Below are 20561 nucleotides of genomic sequence, written 5' to 3'. Positions count from 1 at the left end.
ATATAAAAATGGCTACCGCTAAACAAGTAGAACTCGAATAAAAAAATGGCACGCAAAGCCAGTTAAATCAGCAATTGGAAATTTAAAACTGCCAATTTATATTCTAATCAGGAAGGAAAAAAATTCTAAAACCAAGTATTTTCAAATATACACACGGCCCAAAAGGTTTAAAAAACGAAAGTTTTTGTGCTGCTCCTACTCCCGCTGAATTCCGAGCGATTGTGCATTAATCCGTCAATTCTTTTGATGTTTCGATCATGTAAATGTTTCGATCCTGCCCATCACTAGTGCCTTGTGCCCATCGCTAATTCAACTACAACTCTGCAGCCATAAATTTCTGTGGTAATTTTCGCGGTAAATATTCATGTTCACTCATGTCACCTGTCGCTGTCAAAACAAACAAAAAACCGAATGAAAAATGTACCGAATTCTATGATAACTCATAATATAGTTCAGCTATGAGTAAGAATTGTAATTTAAATGAAAAATAATCACAGTTTAAGTAATTTTATCTATGTTTTTGGCGTAGTTCGAGAAATATCTCGGTATTAACATGAAGAAATCGACGCTTTCGTTGAAAGTAAGCTATAAATATCTATTTTTATTTATATGTTTGCCGCTTTTTGATCATTTGTACCGCCTTCAGTTCTGCAAACAGCTTGCTTTATAATCCAGAATAGTATTATTATATTTTGCTGTGATTGTAGCTTCATAGTTTTTGTAACACGGTGACTTGATTTATATTTTCACTGAAAACATAGCACTATCATTATTCCCACTAGCGCGATTTCACCGAACTGCCAATAAATTTCAGACCTTTAAGATATATTCAAAACCTCGCTGTCTTGTATCAAAGCAAAAATAATTATTTGTGAAAGAAACTGATATTCATTTCTGTACTGTGTTTGTCACATAATAAGTATTTATTGTAACTTTGATATTAAATCTTTTTTTCAGCCTGTGCAATCCAGTATTGCATCTTACTTTGCGAAACCCGCATCATCTAAATTACAACTGAAAAAAACTTCTAATAAAGTTATTGTAATCACACCAGAAGAAATAGATGAAAAATCAATGGTTTCGAAAACTAATGTAATTGATCTAACAGATGAAAATAATTCTAAAACCATGGACTATGCAAGCAATAGCAAGAGAAAATTGTCGCCATCACCGGAAAATTGTCATTTTAAAGGAGAAATCAGATCTCAAACTAATAACGACAAAGGAAAACAGAAATTCTCTATTAGCGCAAATAAAAAAGCAGCAAATTTACTACTAAAAGGTAAATACCACAAAAGTGATGAGCAATGTGTTCCAAGTGAATTGGTTTCACCTATGAAAAAACCCAAATTAAGTAATACGGAACAAAAATGTGATTTTTCTAATACTGAAAAAAAATCTCAATTTTCTAATACGGAACGAAAATCTATAATGTTGCCGCAATGTTCCAAATCTGAAATAGATTATTATTTGGGTGAAGATTTTGATGCATCTTTACTAGAAGAAACTGTAATAATAGAGGATAAAGTTAGTGTTGCCGCTAATAATAATGTCCAAGTGAAGGGAGAAGATGAAAATGATTTTGCAAAAGAATTTGGAAATTCTAAAAATCCTCAAGAAGATGAAATTAATGATTTTTTCAAAGATGATTGGGAAGGAGATATGGAATTGGTAAGTTTTCTTTTGACTTCTGATTATTTTATTATAAATTTATTTACTTTTAAATACAATTTATCTAATTGATTTTCATTTTGTATTCGGTAATGCAAATCTTGAAAGTGGAAATTAAGGCACTTCCCGAAATCGGATCGAGCTAAAACTCAGCAGATATACTCGTTGTCGATGACAATGCATTCTATCAACTTATAGTTGCAATCATGCATATACACGCGAATATATACGCATTTCTCTGAAATTGGATGATATTGCAGTTGTTAATATGTGAAATAAACGTCGATCCTACACCATCAGGATTTGGCTCAGTTGTTAGCGTGATTGACTCCATCCATTTTGCGATCCCTGGGGAGGAAGATTTAATCCTAAGTCAAACCAAAAAATGATACATTAATTGATAAAAATAGATTTTTACGGTTTGATTTTTTATAATGAAATAATAATAATTTATTATCAAATTGGCAAATTTAAATTTCAGGAGAAAAGTTTTGTGCAAGAAGATGAACTTGATTTGTCCCAGTGGCAGAGATGTGAAGTGATCTCTGTTTTTATGGACCCCACAAACAGAATGAAAATCTTAGCATTAGAATCAACCAACAGTGAGAACAAAGCCACCTGCACGTTGGAAGGTTTTTGGTGAGTTATTTTTATCAGTGTAAGGAGAATATATGATGCAAATTATACAGGAGAATATATGATGCATGTTATTATGAAGAAACCTTTCAGATATTCGAGTGACGCTCTCTTCAAGGAATTTAATGTACTAGATGTCCGACAGAGCTATATAAAAAAATTGTAATCCATGTTCATAAAAATAAAAACAAAATGAAAACAGCCGAACACAAACATCAAACCAGAAGTAAGGGAAGGAATGACCTTTCCGTTCCAACAAGCAACAGAGCGGCTTATCAAAAAATATTCTCATATCTCGGTCCTAAAATATATAATAAAATCCCCTCTCAGCTGAAACTGTGTGAATTGTCATCCTTCGGTCCAAGAGTGACAAAATGGTTGTTGGATCTAGGCAGGACTGATTCCGAAATGATACTAAAAAATGTAATTTGAAATCACGAACGCCTCTATGTATCTTTATGTATCTTTTTTATGTATCTTCGTTTTAACATACTTATTTTAGCTAGTCATCCTGTATTCGTCTAGGATAACTTGAAACCTGTAAATTTGACTGTCCTGAAATGGGAATCCTTCCTAGTTGGACAGTCAAAATCATAAAATGTAATCAATATTATATAAAAAAAAAAAAAAATAAAATAAAAAGGAATGGTAGAAGTTGGGGAATTCCAAGAAATACAACAATACAATACATCTTGTGCGATAAATCATGTGATTACCGAACTCTTAAATGAAATCATGTGATTACCGCACAAGAGTCCCCACTACAACACAGCATCCCCAAAGATGACATAGGCCCTGAGGGAAATTATTTTCTTCAGGGCCTCCTATGTGGAGTTAATATAAAAATTAAAAAAACTAAAATAAAAAAAATAAAGTCAAATAAAATCACGTGATTGAGTGGGGAAGTAAAAAATAAAACATAGGTTAATTCATTACATTATATTTATTTCTCAAAATTAAAAATTAGTCAAAACAACTACCTGGAGAAAGTGGGACTATGGTATTCCAGGGTATGTGTGAGAGGAAGGAGATGGGGAGGAGGAAGAGGTTGGGAAGAACCTGGCTATTCTGATCTGGTCACCAAACACACCTAAATTCTAATTCTATATTCACATTATTTAAAAAAATATACTATCAATTTTTAATTATTATTTTTTTGATAAATTAATGTTTTTAAAGACAAGATTTTATTTATGCATAGCACAAAGGATAACAATTATTTTTATAAGCAATAATTGTTCGCCTATATTAATTAATTATAAAAATAATAATAATAAAATAATAATACGATAACAATTATAAAAATAATTGTTATCCTTTGTGCTATGCATAAATAAAATCTTGTCTTTAAAAACATTAATTTATCAAAAAAATAATAATTAATATTTGACAAGTCCAAGTATTTCACCTAAAAAATGTATACAATTTGTATCAACGCCATCTAGTGAGAGATTTAGCACTTACAATGCCTTTCTCATATAAAAAATAAAAGTTGGTTGTTCTCAGGTGAAAAAATGTAAAAAGCAGTAATTGTTGAATGAAACACTAGCATATATTGAATATTTTCTCGGGTAAGAAATAAGCCCCCATAGCTCAGTGGTCAGAGCTTTCGACCGGAAATCGAATGGACACGGGTTCGAGTCCCGTTGGCGTCATGTATTTTTTATCAGGAGATTTTTTCAATGTGGATGAGTGTTTCAGGCGAACAATTATTGCTTATAAAAATAACTATCAATTTTTGTTATTCTCAGGATGGAAACCATGATATTTCCCGGCGACACCATATCTCTGCTGGCCACGAGGGCGGGCGCCGGCTTCCGCATCACCAGCAGCGAGGGTCTGCTGGTGACACAGCCGGACCAGCTGGTCTCCGGCACGGCCGTGGTGGGGTCGCTGTTCTGCAGCAGGAAGGCAGTGCTTGGAGACAGGTTCAAGGGGGTGGACGGGGGAAACAGAGCCGTAAGTGCAGCAAATGTTATACTTATAGATTTGCAGACAGTTGCAATTCGACAAACTTTTATTAAAAGTGAAATAGAGTCATGAAAAGTGATGAAAAAAACCAGGATAGGTTTATAGGCCTTTTTTTTCAAAACTTTTAATTATTATTTTTTTAATGATAAACTAACGTTTATAGGACAAGGTTTTTTATGCATAGCACAAAGGATAACAAATTATTATAAGCAATAATTAGTCGTCGGAAATAATTAGTCGTCTGAAATATCAACCCGAGTAAAAATAAATTCCTGACGGCGGCATTTATTTTTACTCGGAAGATATTTTCAATTTGTATTAATATTTCAGACGACTAATTATTGCTTATAATAATTTTTTATAACTTTTAATGACTTAACATCACTCTTCAAAAGTGCGTTGAATTGCCACTGTTCTAAGTTGCAACAGAATCGACGTATATGTCCAGTGGTCATACCGTCAGTACCTTTCTTAGATATTGTGGTTCTGTGTTTAGGTTTTTTATTCAAAATAACTGGTATTTCGGACTACGCCTTCGTATTTGCATCTGCTACTTGTTTGATAGAAATAACGTCCGAACCATAGACATATGAATATTAGTAGACCTGCCCTAAGTGATTTTATTATTAATAGGAACAGAGCGGTTGTGACAACCCTCGAACATTGCTCGAATGTAGCGATTCTCAAGTGTGCTCATCGTTGTTTACTGGTGTAAGTAAATTATGAAACATTTGTAAAAGTGTCTTAACTAAATATGGAAACGTAATATTCCACTCTGAAAATAGAAGAAATTTACTTTGCCGAATTTGGACTTCGTAAATTTGTTCATAACGTGGCGAGTAATTTGCGCTCCCATGTAAAAATGTCCATTCATTCAAAAGCAGATTTTACTTTTAAGAACTAAATGGTAATACTATAATGCGAGATGCCTATATACTGTCAGATTGATTTATTGACGAATCACAGTCAGCTTTCCCCTCTGCGTCCCCCATCTGTTGGTTTTACCCCTCGGCTTTAAGTTCTCGTCTATTAATATTCATATGTCTATGGTCCGAACATGATTTGGATATTAAATTTATTCTATATAACTATATTTTACCGGAGAACATTAGAAAAGATTTAGCGGAGAAGGCGTAGATTGGGGTTGGAAAGAAAAGTCAATTTGACATCATTCTCATGTTGTTTCTTGGCGGCGACAAATACCCTACAATTAATATTTATTTCGTTATATGGGTGAACCCAAAATCTTCTTTTAGATCGCTTTTTATGCTTGTAAATATAAAGAGAACAATATTACTGTCATCGTCGCTAGAGTCACTTGATATCGTATTAATTTTCTCGGCTGCCCTTTAACTTTTTGCACGCGGCCGTATCAACTATTGTTACGGCAAAAAGTCTATACCCACACGCGGCTGTATCAACAGTTGATACGGAAACTTTGACGGCCGATATTCCAGCGCTCTTTCGTCATAAATGTATTTCTTGCTCACTTGGACATTCGTAGAACTATCACGATGCTGACATCTACAAGAATTTCTTAAAAATAAAATTGTATTTCATAAAAAAAGATCGATAATCAAGTGCGCCTCTTCACGCCTTTTAGTCCTTTAGTTTACATTTTTGTCAACGGATGGCGTTAGTACTAGTATGTCATTCACAACTTTTCATAACTAAAAATGATAAGTGATCATGGTGTCCCACTTGTGTCTATCAACGCAGTGGCCTAAGTACACACACGCCGAGTGAATGGCGGGACCACATTCAAAAGATACGGTACGTCTTTGTATGAAATTTTATGTTTTTGTTTTTATAAACATCTAAGAGTGTTGACACACGAGGATTTGTTTTCATATTGTGGAGAATAATCTGTTCTGTCTATATAGTCCAATAAATCATGCCAGAATGCTATAATTTGACATTTAATTGCGTGCATAGGTATTTGAAAATATGTACCGCGTACGGGTATAGATAAAACGGAGCAAATTGACGCGTTCAAAAGGTTAAAATGATCATGTTCAGTATAATTCGGTTAGTATGTGGACGGAAAACGGCTTTAAAGAGTAGCATATCGGTAGGCTACTTGTGGTTGCGTCACAGTCACGTAGCTTGTAAGTATCTCTGCATACGAAGGGCCTAAGCGTAAGATAATCCAACGTGTCGGTGTACAAAGCTTGGCTCGTGTCTAGGCACGATGGGACTACTAAATTTGACATACGAATACCGGTGAATTATAGAGATTTGTGCTATTAGCTAGTATAGCAGCGTATTAATGATTACTGTATTGTTAAATCTTGAATTTATTCAAAACCCATTCTTAATTTTCAGATGGTGATTGGTTCATTAGTTCATGAACTCTTCCAAGTGTCTCTATCCAAGAACCTCAACACTTTGGAAGAGATAAAAAGAGAATGCCGCACCATGTTAAAGACCCAGCAGTGTGTCTATATGCTCTACGATGCCAAAATGTCAGACGGGGAAGCCATAGACGAAATGATGAAGTTCACCCCTCAGATCGCCAGATTCATAGAGAAATACGTTGTGAAGATTGGTAATCAAACACCTAAGAATGTTGGATATCAGAATAGGGTAGGGGCAGTAAAAATGTATATATTTTTTTTAATGATAGATAAACCATAGAATTAAACTGTTGACGTCGCAGTGGTAACCCATGGCTTTGGACTGCTTGATCAACTAACTAACCAATTACAAACATTCTTCTGTTATTGCAACTCTTGACATTTTCATTATTTATTTTAATGTGAATACCTCACAAGAGTCGTGACTGCTCCCATCTGCCTGGAGCCAGTGAGACTATGGCATCGCCGATTGGAGTATGTTGAAGAGGTGAAGGCAAAAGAAGGAGATGGAAAAGAGGAAGGTGGGGAATCACCACCAGGCTATTAAGATCTGGCCACCACTTCAAGCAATGTGAATCATTCAATTCTGAATGGTGGTCTTTCGTCCCATCGATACTGAGAGTATGATATTCCACTCTGGAACGTGCCACAATTACATTATTTTAAATGCATTCATTGAGAAACAACCCAAATTATTTAAATTAAATTTTCTTGCGCCATTCTGATTCGTGGTGGAAAGCCTTACCGCAAGCCCGTCCGCCCATTTGTTAATTCTTTGTATTTGTTTTCAGAGGCCTCCCCCGGAGAAGACAGAGTGGGATGGCTCTATAGAAGGAATAGTGGATATTGAGGAGAATATCTGGTCTCCGCACATCGGAGTAAAGGGAAAGATTGATGTAACCATAGAAGTTACCATACATGATAAGTTAAATAGAAAATGTAAGTGTTCGATAAACTTCTACGATTACATGACGAAATTACACATCGATGACACGTCGAGCGAGTTTTATACAGAAATTCAAATGTAACATTGTCATCCAAGGGCCATTTTGTTTTTTGACATTTGAAATGTCCCCGTTAAACGTCGATTCTAATCCATTTTGGCTTTTAAACAATTTTTGATCAGCTTACAAGCTCAACTAACATGTCTTTATGTTAACGGGACTTTTCAAATGTAAAAAAAAAAAACATAAAAGGCGTCATTTGGCCATTTGATTTCAAAATATATTTAAATTTCTGCGAAACACCCCCACCTTAGTAATGTTGCTTATTCATTAACATTTCAACAGCTTATTGGTTTGTACAAGTGTATTTAACGTGTCCTTTACATGTTTTGTTGCACCATTATTGTGTGCCTTTTTATTATTCCAGTGAAGAGATTGATGCCACTAGAGTTAAAGACTGGCAAAGCCTCGGTTTCAGCTGAACATCGCGGTCAGGTCATCTTGTACACTATGATGATGGAGAACTTGGGAAGTGACATCCTACCGCACTCCGCTGGACTTCTGCTTTACCTTAGGTTTCATATTTCCTTCATTCAATATTTCTGGTTTTATATTTATTTCATTCAATATTTCAGTTTCATATTTCTTTCATTCTAAATTTCTGTTTCATATTTCTTTCATTCAATATTTCGTATTGCCTTCATTCAATATTTTAGGTTTCACATTTCATTCATTCAATATCTCACTCAGGTTTCATATTTCCTTCATTCATTATCTCAGGTTTCATTCAATATTTTAGGTTTCATATTTCCTTTATTCAGTATTTTTGGTTTCATAGCCTTCATTCAATATTTTAGGTTTCATATTTCCTTTATTCAGTATTTTTGGTTTCATAGCCTTCATTCAATATTTTAGGTTTCATATTTCCTTTATTCAGTATTTTTGGTTTCATAGCCTTCATTCAATATTTTAGGTTTCATATTTCCTTCATTCAGTATCTCAGGTTTCATATTTCCTTCATTTAATATCTTAGGTTTCATATTTCCTTCATTCAATATTTTAGGTTTCATATTTCCTTCATTCAATATCTCAGGTTTCATATTTCCTTCATTCAATATTTTGGTTTTCATATTTCCTTCATTTCATGAATTTAATTATATTAATAATTATTTCATTAATTTAATATTTTAGGTTTCACATTTCCTTCATTCAATATTTTAGGATTCATAATTCCTTTATTTAGTATTTTAGGTTTCATATTGCCTTCATTCAATATTTTAGTTTTCATGTTTCCTCCATTCAATATCTCATGTTTCATATTTCCTTAATTTAACATTTTAGGTTTCATATGTCTTTCATTTAATATTTTATGACTGCTTCCTCGGTGGTGCTGGTAAACAAGCTAGATTAATTGCCTTTTATTGCCTATTGCCGAACAATTGTCTCGGCCGTCAATAGACTTGCGGTGCAAGGTGTTGGCTGTCAATATCATTGTGCCCTGTCAAGATTGCCGTAGTGTATCAAATTCTCTACACAAATAAATGATCTCTACAAAAATCTTGACGGAAATACCTTGCCGGCAAGAAATGGTTGTAAAAAGTTGCTTTTTAATCAGAGCCTTTATGAAAATAAAGCGACCCTCACTAATATAGTTTTAATCTCAACAGGGAATCTATTAGTATGCATGAAATATCAGCTGGACATTCGGAAAAGCGTGATCTGATAATGCTGAGAAATGATCTTGCGCGGTATCTCGCAAGTTGGTCACAGAAAAACAAAAAGATCTCTCAAAAAGAACCCAACAACCATAAAAATACTGACGCAAGCAAAGAAGCAATAATAATAGACGAGTCATTGGACCATGTACAAAAGACGGGAGAAAATATAGAAGCTGGCGGTGGAGATGATGAGTTTTTATCTATGGATCTGGAGAAGTGTTTCATGGAAGACGATATGCTGGAACCAGAGAATAAAGTGTTGCCAGTGATGGAGTTACCAGAGCCAATAAATCATCACAGTGCTTGTGGAAACTGTCCATATCTTACTCTGTGCTCCATACATTTGAAGTAATGTATATTTTTTCCTTTTTTATAAATGTCAATTGTAAATTTGCAAATTTATCAATGTCCCTTAAGAAAGATGTAAAGCTATTTTAACTAACCTAAATATAAAAAAGCAAAGAAAGCAACCTCCAGCAACCTCTTTAACCTTAGGTTGAGGTGTTGCAAACAGCGTCTCTTTTGATGACCAACAAATTAACAAACGGCACCATTTGATGACCAACAAATCAATAGTCAGCATCATTTGATGACCAACAAATTAACAATCGTCACCATTTGATGACCAACAAATTAACAATCGTCACCATTTGATGACCAACAAATTAACAATCGTCACCATTTGATGACCAACAAATTAACAATCAGCACCATTTTATGATCAACAAATTAACAATCAGCACCATTTTATGATCAACAAATCAACAATCGTCACCATTTGATGACCAACAAATTAACAATCATCATCATTTGATGACCAACAAATTAACAAACGGCACCATTTGATGACCAACAAATCAATAGTCAGCATCATTTGATGACCAACAAATTAACAATCATCATCATTTGATGACCAACAAATTAACAAACGGCACCATTTGATGACCAACAAATCAATAATCAGCATCATTTGATGACCAACAAATTAACAATCGTCACCATTTGATGACCAACAAATTAACAATCGTCACCATTTGATGACCAACAAATTAACAATCGTCACCATTTGATGACCAACAAATTAACAATCGTCACCATTTGATGACCAACAAATTAACAATCAGCACCATTTGATGACCAACAAATCAATAATCAGCATCATTTGATGACCAACAAATTAACAATCGTCACCATTTGATGACCAACAAATTAACAATCGTCACCATTTGATGACCAACAAATTAACAATCGTCACCATTTGATGACCAACAAATTAACAATCGTCACCATTTGATGACCAACAAATTAACAATCAGCACCATTTTGATTTAAATGAACAATGAATATGAATAAAAAGTTTGTCCATATACAAATTCAATTCTTTCAAGAAAGGCTTACAAGTACAATATTGGTTTGAATCACCGATACGGTCAAAACTATTATACTCATATTGCATATATACAGGCGCTAACAAAAAATTCATCCTAATATTTTAAATCATAACTTGCAAACAGAGTTTTTTCCCAAAATAATTGTATTAGCGACATCTATAAATGAGCAGATTGTGAATTCTTTTAAGTGTACCATTAAAGTTTTTTAATTGTACTATATAATTGTAAATTGTGATGTGACATCTTGTAAACTGCGTCTGCTATCAACAACCATGATTAACCCCTAGGGTCCGAACCCCTTCAATTGCAGTGTAGAAGAATCGTGCCCACGCTTAGTATGAAGTACTGCAATAGCAGTATCGACCTTGTATATTCATTTTGCCTTCGAATATTACCTCTCTACTAAGTTAACTAATTAAAGACAAACGTAAAAATATCACTATGAATAAATAAATGATTTTAGTACAAGTGATCACAATCTTTCGGAGACACACCCCCTGATGAGACTGCAGCCCCGTGCCCTGGGGCACCTCACCTCCGCCCACCAGAAATATCTGCTGCACTGGACCGCACTGCTTGCCCTGGAGGAGAGAGACCGACTAGTGCTTAGCCCACTGAAGGATATATGGACGGTTGCTCTTGAAGAAAGGTAATAAACTATATTTATTTAAGGTTGAGATGATTCAAATTCCATCATATTTGATGACCATAAAATCAGCGATCATCGCCATTTTGAATAAATGCTTATTCTTGGCTTGTTTCAGCTTTTAAACAAATTGTGATCAGTAGACAAGCATAACGAACATGTTTGTCAGTTGATGACGTTTTGATAAAATGCTGAAACGGAACGAGAATCAGAGTTTAACCAGGACTATTTACTAATTTTGGATTTTTTGGCAAAGTCCCAAACTAATTATTTTGGGACTCCGGTGCCATTTGACATTAGTAGTTAATTTATCTATGGTGTTTTACTGCTTCCAGAGAAAAGCGAGGGAAATGTCTCATAAACATGGCAGTAGATGGAGCCGTCATACCAGTTGGGGACAGATTTGAGCATTCATTACATAGGACTTCCAAAGGTACTTAAATCATTTTTTACCCTTTCTATCAACAATTTACTTTCCGGATGCTGTGAAAAACTTTAACATACCTTAAAATCTTTTCAATGCTGCAATCTATCCTACTGCATGGTACGTTTTATTTAACACACTGTATGCATTTTAGCGATTCGTATATGTGATCCATCGGCATCCATTTACATGGCTGTCGTCAGCCATGTAAATCAGGTTAATTAACTGAAAATCCCAGAATTATTTATACTGGGTATCAACCATAGACATATGAATATTAGTAGACCTGCCCTAAGTGATTAAAAGCGTATTATTCCCCACTCCCCATACCGGTTCCATTGGAGCCGGCTGGGCTCGCGTATGGCCTCAAGTGAATTTAGAAAACGTGACGTCATCATTCTTGTGCGAACTATGGTCGAGGCATCATCGGTTCATTTTACGGTGACTTGTGTTATGAAAACTTGTAAAAATAGATGTGAAAAAGAGAATAAACCATAGACATATGAATATTAGTAGACCTGCCCTAAGTGATTAAAAGCGTATTATCCCCACTCCCCATACCGGTTCCATTGAGCCGGCTGGGCTCGCGTATGGCCTCAAATGAAATTTGAAAACGTGACGTCATCATTCTTGTGCGAACTATGGTCGAGGCATCATCGGTTCATTTTACGAAATAACACGGCAAAATGTTGACTTGTACTATGAAAACTTGTAAAAATAGATGTGAAAAAGAGAATAAACCCAATTGTCGTATTACATTCCATATATGTATAAGCATTATTTTACTTTATTTTAAGCATATTCACATCGTATAATATGAATCAGTTGTTACTATCACATCGAGAAACGTCTGGACGCGAAACACAAAGCTGGTTGGTTGCTGGGAAGTAAATTATGAACATTTATAAAAGTGTCTTAACTAAATACTCTGAAACTAACTACGACTCTGCAAACAGAAGAAATTTACTTTGCCGAATTTGGACTTCGCAAATTAGTTCATAACGTGGCGAGTAATTTGCGCTCCCATGTAAAAATGTCTATTCATTCAAAGCAGATTTTACTTTTAAGAACTAAATGGTGATATTATAATGCGAGATGCCTATTTACTGTCAGATTGATTTATTGACGAATCACAGTCAGCTTAACCCCCTTCGTTCTTCAACAGTTGATTTTACCCCTCGCCATTATCTTCTCGTCTATTAATTCCTATGTCTGTGGAATAAACCCAATTGTCGTATTACATTCCATATATAAGCATTATTTTACTTTATTTTAAGCATATTCACATCGTATAATATGGATCAGTTGTAGAAACATATTCTATCACATCGAGATACATCTGAACACAAAGCTGGTTGGTTGCTGGGAAGTAAATTATGAAAATTTATAAAAGTGTCTTAACTAAATACGTAAACGAAATATTCGACTCTGAAAATAGAAGAAATTTATTTTGCCGAATTTGGACTTTGCAAATTTGTTCATAACGTGGCGAGTAATTTGCGCTCCCATGTAAAAATGTCTATTCATTCAATAGCAGATTTTACTTTTAAGAACTAAATGGTGATATTATAATGCGAGATGCCTATTTACTGTCAGATTGATTTATTGACGAATCACAGTCAGCTTTCCTCTCTGCGTCCCGCAACTCTTGTTTTAACCCCTCGTCCTTAACTTCTCGTCTATTATATTCATATGTCTGTGGTATCAACCCTTTTATAAAAGCTTAGTTATCATACAAATAGATACCAAAAATTACAAAGACCTACTCGGTGAAAGGGTGCATAAAACATTGCAGTCCCTTTTTACACGGTGCTACATTCCTTTCATGTTGTTACTACTCAGTATGTACGTTGCGCAGAGAGGTATGCAGAAAGCGGGGTGGAAATCGCGAATCGGAAATGCTAATAAATTTGGAAATAATTTTGTAACAAATGATCACAACATAGAATGAGCTCTACAACTTCAACCTGATTTGACCGCCTGTATGGCTCGTTACCAAGAGTATATAATACAAAGAACCAGGGGCGGTTCTTCCCTTAGGTCAATTGGTGTTTGACCCTCCAAAATTATAAGACAACAATAATAATGAATTAAATGCATCAAAACGACTGGTCTTATTCTTCATATATTTGAAATGTACCGCGAAATAGCGGAGCTGCAAGCGGCAGCGGCTAGTGATGAGCAGTGACATCTGTTGTCTCTAATAGAAGCTTTCATTCACAAGTCCACACGATTCGTTGAGTCAATTTAAAGAATGTCCTGACTTTGTCATCTTCTGTTTCTATGCGCGCCATAGAATAAATGAGATGGCACTATGTCTTTAGTCTTAGTAGAAATTAGGTACCGAAGAAAGCTTAGGGACGCTTAGGTCATTGCCGTGGGGGAGATAACACCATGAATATTACATGTTTTAAAGAGATGGTGACATAAACATATGTCGGTTTTTCATTTTACACGCTTGCCGTCTGTGAAACAATGGTTCTTTTTCAATTGCAGTTCGGGAAAGGTTTGAAATAATTCTTTATGTTGTTATCGATGTAGAATAAAGCAATTTTCAAAATAAAATTAAGATACAATAAACAAAAATAAATTTAATTTTCGATATCCTGAATTTATATTTATACAAGGAAAAACCTATCCACCATTATTTTTATTTATTTTAGAATATTTTTTTTTTACATGATTTTGCTTGGACCGTATCCTACATAAAATTATATAAAAACTCGCTCAAATGACAAATAATACAAAGGGAGGCACGAGACACAAATGATGCGTAATACAGGGTTTTCCAATAAGAGGTGTTATTTTGATATTCAATCGTAAAAGATCAATGGTTTCGTTGCTTGTATGGCACATAGCGCCGTCTTGTTGAAAGTAAACGTTGTCCAGATCAATACCATCCAATTCCGGCCATAAAAAATCATTAATCATCTCTCGATAGCGATCCATTCACCGTAACTGTTGCTCTAGCCTCATTTTCGAAAAAGTAATTTACTATTAATTTATTCCAATGACTCCGCCGGACCATAAACTGCACCAAACAGTCACACGTTGAGGATAGAGAGGCTTTTCAACAATTCAACTCTTGGGTTTTCAGAGCCCCAGATGCGACAATTTTGCTTGTTGACGAAGCCACCGAGGTGGAAATGGGCCTCATCACTCAAGATGATTTGCATTTGATTCACTCAAGTGAATTTTAATAATTTCAATGCGTTGTTGAAGCGTGTATCGTTCCATTTTTATTAATGGCGTAGTTTCTACTTGTCAAATATCAAAAAATGACAGCTTCAAAAGTAACATCTACCGAAAGAGCGGGCTATTCAAAATAACACCTCTTATTGGAAAACCCTGTATAATTGGGTCAACAATTTGTTACACATTTTTGAGTAATGGCAGATTTTCTGAATCTGTATAAAATATGGACGAAAATGTCTACTTCGGCACACTCTTATTATAGTCGACACATTTGGGTCAGAGGTCTAAAATAGATGATATTATTTTAAAATTATTCAGGTGAAACACTATATGACGCTGGATAAAAAACATTGTTTAAAAGTACAAAAAATAAAAGTACGAACTTTGTTTAAGGCGATGCCATACATAGTAATGCAAAATCTTGTGTTTTTGGTTTGAAAATTTGGTCGCCTAGAAATGTTTCAGATGCTTTAATTAAATACTTAGAAGTAGAAGTAGAATACATCTTGGCCTTTGAAACAATCGAGCATTTTTTAAATAAGTCTTTTTATAAGCCCAGAAAAAAATAATGTATAAGGCCTATGAAAACTGCTTTAAAGTTCAAAATCTCCTACTTACGAACCCATTTTCGGTAATGATTTCATTGTATAATGTGGCAAATTAAGTTATTTACAAAATGATCGAAATTTTTTTAAATATTTATGCCTGAACATCCACTAAATAAAATGAAAGGCAGTTTTTGGCCATGTTTTTTTCTTGCATAAATTAAAACAGGCGGATGGTGTTAAGCGGGAATTTAAACCTTATCGCCATCTACGTAAGGGTTGTTATTGATAGCGGCTCAATTTAAAATATTACACGACGTAGTGCATCGCCTTAAGCGCTTGTTATATGATAGCGAAATTTCGCAAACTGTCAAAATGTCTTCATTTTTTTGTCACTAGAGGGCGGTAGTTGTACATTAATGAACATGTTAAAATATAACATCACATGTGCGTTTGTCGCAAAGCAATGATCGTATAATATGAATGTGAAATATTAAGTAAAACAAACAACTTAGTAAAAAGGTATGACTTATTTGCATAACCTACTATTTTGGTAAAGCATTTAATTTGACATTTTTTATAAATGTTTCATCATTCACTTGCTGTTGTCATTAGTGTTGAGGAACATTTCCGATACATATAGTTTGTTTTACACGGTGTTCGGAAACTCGTGGTATAAACGGTAAAACCCTTTATAGGTCATAAGCTAAAAACGGATAGTTTTGAGACCTGCAACATTAAGGTTTATATTTCTTTATGTTTCCAAGTTATAAGCCCTTGGGTTGTAATCATTCTGAGGTAACGCACAGAGGTCTTGAATCGAACCAACCGCCCGAAGTTCGCACATGTTGAGTAAATTTACGAAAATCGCGTCCTGGTCAGTTTCTCTATAACATTATCAAAGCAGTTATTCCCCTGTAACGCAAATAAATAAAAGTACATTTTCCTTACCAACCTGTCGTTTTGTAATGAAAACAATAATTTTATTTAATTTTTTTTAAATGGACACCGGTCAGAAAAAAACCCGCTGGAAAATCGAAAATTTCAAAAAAGCTAAGAAAAAAAAAGGTTTTTTTCTGTTCATCAAAATGAATATAGAATACATAAATAAAACCATTAAGGGCGTATCGTTTAAAAAAAGTTGTCCTATAAATGGATAACTTGTGAATAACCTTTCATTTATTGACAATTTTGGGTTATGACTTTTTTTATTTGAGCTTTCGTTTTAGAGAAAATCGAAGGTGGATTTATTTGGTGAATTTCTTAATTTTATATTTGATAGAATATTTATACATATTAATAACATCATGAATAAATTGACCTCGAGAAATAAAAGAAATTTTATTTTTTTATTTATATATTTGTTAAATTATACTGTGTTATTTAGTACAACTAAACAATAATCTTTTTTCATTTATTCGTTACTTGAAGCATACCTTGTTTGGAGTATTTTTTCCGGCTGCTATGGATAAATCATGTGTTGATCTACAAAGAGAAAAATAATATAATTATTTGAAACTGTACAACACAACACATAGATAGAATATCTTTGATTTGACAATGTGTGAATGGTTACGTGTTTATACGCGGAAAGGTGATTTGAACTAAAAATGATCCGGCGTGAGATGGTAATTTTTGGTTCAATTACCAAACGTGCCCTATGAAAAAACGTCCAATCTCCCACTTAGTCAGAGCGCGTAAAGACAATGAATTCTCTCACACACACTTGCATAAAGATGCCGCCAGTAAACAACATGACGTTAGTGCTAACCGTTAGGAAAAGGTACGCATATAGAATGTTGGATTTTACACGTTTCAAAGAATTTGACACTTGAAAATATACAATACGTCAAATTTATATGAAAAAAGAGAATTTGTGAGTACTTACTGTTTTCGTAGCTTCATAAGATTATTGCAATTCTTTAAGTGAGTCGGTATTCTACTTTTAGACCCATTAATGAAACATTTTGATGGCATTTTCGAAATATATACGCCGTAAAACAGGGAGCCTATAGCTCCACCGCCATCACCGGGGGCTTCCATCCCGGAATAAGTAAAAAACTGTGAAATGCGTTGAAAATTTGGTGCAAGATGAAGTATTTATTTAATTGTTAATATCCACAGATAGCATAACGATAATAAGAGGCCGTACTTCTACAGATGTGTGTATTATATACATATTTTAAATTAAAAATATAGTGTAAAGCCGTTATTGACGCCATAATCATACATCCAAGTTTTAAAAGTGGGTTGTATGGTGTATCAATGTTTTTATTTTTTATAGTCGAATGCCTACAACAACTACAAAAAAAAATAGGCAGACTGAAAAATAATAGTCCATTAATTGGTATAAAAAAATATGAAGTCTGAGAATGACATACGAAAGGTAGTATTAAGCCGTTTTAGGGAGCTGTTTTCCAGCAAATCACCATTATGCCCTATAACCCACTCTTAAAACAAAATATGAAATTACAAACAACAAAATTTTATTCACCTTATCAACATTAAGCTATCGTCAAATCATCCTGATTGATTATAATTTGAAGATACTTATGTAGCCAAATCATTTACATTCATTTCTTGTCCAGGTAATAGATTTGAAGATCTCCAGCAGTCCCTCCTGCAGACCGGAGAGTACGTAATTCTCAGCACCAAGAGCAAGGTGGCCATAGCCCTGGGGACCATTACACACATTGACAGCCACTGCGTCAGCGTAATACTTGATAGGTACCTATCTACTGCATTTCATCTTTATTTATTGTTTACAGCTATTCACCAAATCTTGTTTCATTTTATTAAGCCTTCCTTGCTGGTACTGTCAACTGTTTTGATGTGTCGATAATTCTTTTAATATCTCTGCAAATATACTTAATACAGATTTCGTATTTTAGGTGTTCCTCAGCAATACTATAATGAGATAATATAATCAATGTATTGGTATCAATGTATAATATTTATCGAACAGAATAAAATCAATTTTATTTTTAAGTCATAATAATATAAATATTATAATGCAAAGATACAAATTAATATTATGCACCACAACATTCTTATGGTCTCCTCTACCTCTAAGCACGCTGAAAACCGAGTAAATTTGAAAAAAAATTAAACAGGTTATATGGTGGAAAAATTATTTATTGTTGTTGTATTGTATTATTTTATGACCGGTATAAATAGACTATGAAAAATAAAAATAAAAACCATTTCACCAAAAATTATTCAATCTGCAATAATAAAAAAAGAATCTTGGAAAATAATGTTGTAATCACAGACATAAGAATATATAGACTAGAAATTAAAGGTGAGGGGTAAAATCAACTGTTGAAGAACGAAGGGGGTAAAGCTGACTGTGATTCGTCAATAAATCAATCTGACAGTAAATAGGCATCTCGCATTATAATATCACCATTTAATTCTTAAAAGTAAAATCTGCTATTGAATGAATAGACATTTTTACATGGGAGCGCAAATTACTCGCCACGTTATGAACAAATTTGCAAAGTCCAAATTCGGCAAAATAAATTTCTTCTATTTTCAGAGTCGAATATTTCGTTTACGTATTTAGTTAAGACACTTTTATAAATGTTCATAATTTACTTCCCAGTAACAACGATGCGCACACTTGAGAATCGCTACATTCGACCAATGTTGGCTCGATGTATTAGTATATGTTTCTACAACTGATTCATATTATACGATGTGAATAAGCTTAAAATGATGCTTACATATGGAATGTAATACGACAATTGGGTTTATTCTCTTTTTCACATCTATTTTTACAAGTTTTCATATCACAAGCCACTATTTTGCCGTGTTATTTCATAAAATGCCTCGACCATAGCTCGACGCTAGTTCGAACAAGAATGATGACGTCACATTCTCAAGATTCACGGGAAGCCATACGCGAGCCCAGCCGGCTCCAATGGAACCGGTATGGGGAGTGGGGAATAATACGCTTTTAATCACTTAGGGCAGGTCTACTAATATTCATATGTCTATGGTTGTAATTGTCTGACGATTTAAATTTTTTTTTTTTTTTGTCCTTCCAAGGCTGATTTGATGCAGTGTCCCGGCCTTGTGATCTAGGAGGTTTTGGTTAAACCCTGTATATACCCAGATATTCAAGGTCTCAAACTTCGCATTAAGGACAGTTCAGATTTTTTCAAAAAGTTTTTCAATCCATTGCATATTTGACCAACTATTTAAATTATTCATTAGTTATTCCAATAATTATCTTTTAATTTTATTGTAGAGATTTACTGAAGAGGAATGAGCGAGGTACCCTATACTGTATGGATTTGTACGAATCTCAATCTTTGGTGATCTACAATCTTACCAACCTGGGACTGTTGATGGATGACACTGAAATATCTACCCGTCTGCGAAGGTATGTACAAATATATCTGTGCAGTCAAAGCAACAATACTGCAGATAGTGTGGTTACGTTTGCTAACAAATTCTCCGAGGATGGACTGAAATGGCGACCCCAATTGAACATGCAGACGAGGCTATTAGTTAACTTTTCTCTTAGTAGAAAATTAAGTTCTTTAGAGTGTGCATCAGAAAACATTCTAATATTTGTGACAGTGCTTCAAAAAATAAAATAATACATGCTTTTTGGATAGTCTTTTATGCACAATTCGAAACCGGCGGCCGGCTTTCAGTTTCAATTTCAACCATACCGTTACTAGCGAAAGGAGAGTGTGATTTTATTTCAACCATATTGCCACTAGCGAAAGGAGAGTGTGATTTCATTTCAACCATATTGCCACTAGCGAAAGGAGAGTGTGATTTCATTTCAACCATATTGCCACCAGCGAAAGGAGAGTGTGATTTCGTTTCAACCATACCGCCACTAGCGAAAGGAGAGTGTGATTTCGTTTCAACCATATCGCCACTAGCGAAAGGAGAGTGTGATTTCGTTTCAACCATACTGCCACTAGCGAAAAGAGAGTGTGATTTCGTTTGAAATTTACTTTAAGTGGATCGCCTTAAATATGTATTTAGGTTTTTGTTAGCTTAACTAAATAAGGGAATAAAAAGAGTTCAACTTTAACATAATT

At 34.2% G+C, this 20561-nt stretch overlaps 1 protein-coding gene across 1 annotated transcript in view; it reads left to right on the top strand.

Moving 5' to 3' along the window:
- Positions 1-433: 433 nt before the first annotated feature.
- Positions 434-20561, top strand: part of Dna2 (DNA replication helicase/nuclease 2) — a 35155-nt gene continuing 15027 nt past the window's right edge. The window contains exons 1-12 of the mRNA XM_089644911.1: positions 434-580; positions 958-1671; positions 2153-2310; positions 4059-4266; positions 6604-6864; positions 7427-7574; positions 8007-8154; positions 9247-9645; positions 11152-11337; positions 11670-11767; positions 18087-18225; positions 19751-19885. Of these exons, the coding sequence (XP_089501037.1) occupies positions 554-580; positions 958-1671; positions 2153-2310; positions 4059-4266; positions 6604-6864; positions 7427-7574; positions 8007-8154; positions 9247-9645; positions 11152-11337; positions 11670-11767; positions 18087-18225; positions 19751-19885 (2621 nt within the window). The 5' untranslated portion in view covers positions 434-553. The remainder of the gene's footprint in view (positions 581-957; positions 1672-2152; positions 2311-4058; positions 4267-6603; positions 6865-7426; positions 7575-8006; positions 8155-9246; positions 9646-11151; positions 11338-11669; positions 11768-18086; positions 18226-19750; positions 19886-20561) is intronic.

Source organism: Hesperophylax consimilis, chromosome 22, assembly GCF_061612785.1.
Source record: "Hesperophylax consimilis isolate HC1 chromosome 22, BYU_Hcon_1.0, whole genome shotgun sequence".
Lineage (NCBI taxonomy): Eukaryota > Metazoa > Arthropoda > Insecta > Trichoptera > Limnephilidae > Hesperophylax > Hesperophylax consimilis.
Note: the sequence above shows the minus strand (reverse complement) of the source record. Positions and strands in the feature narration are given on the sequence as shown.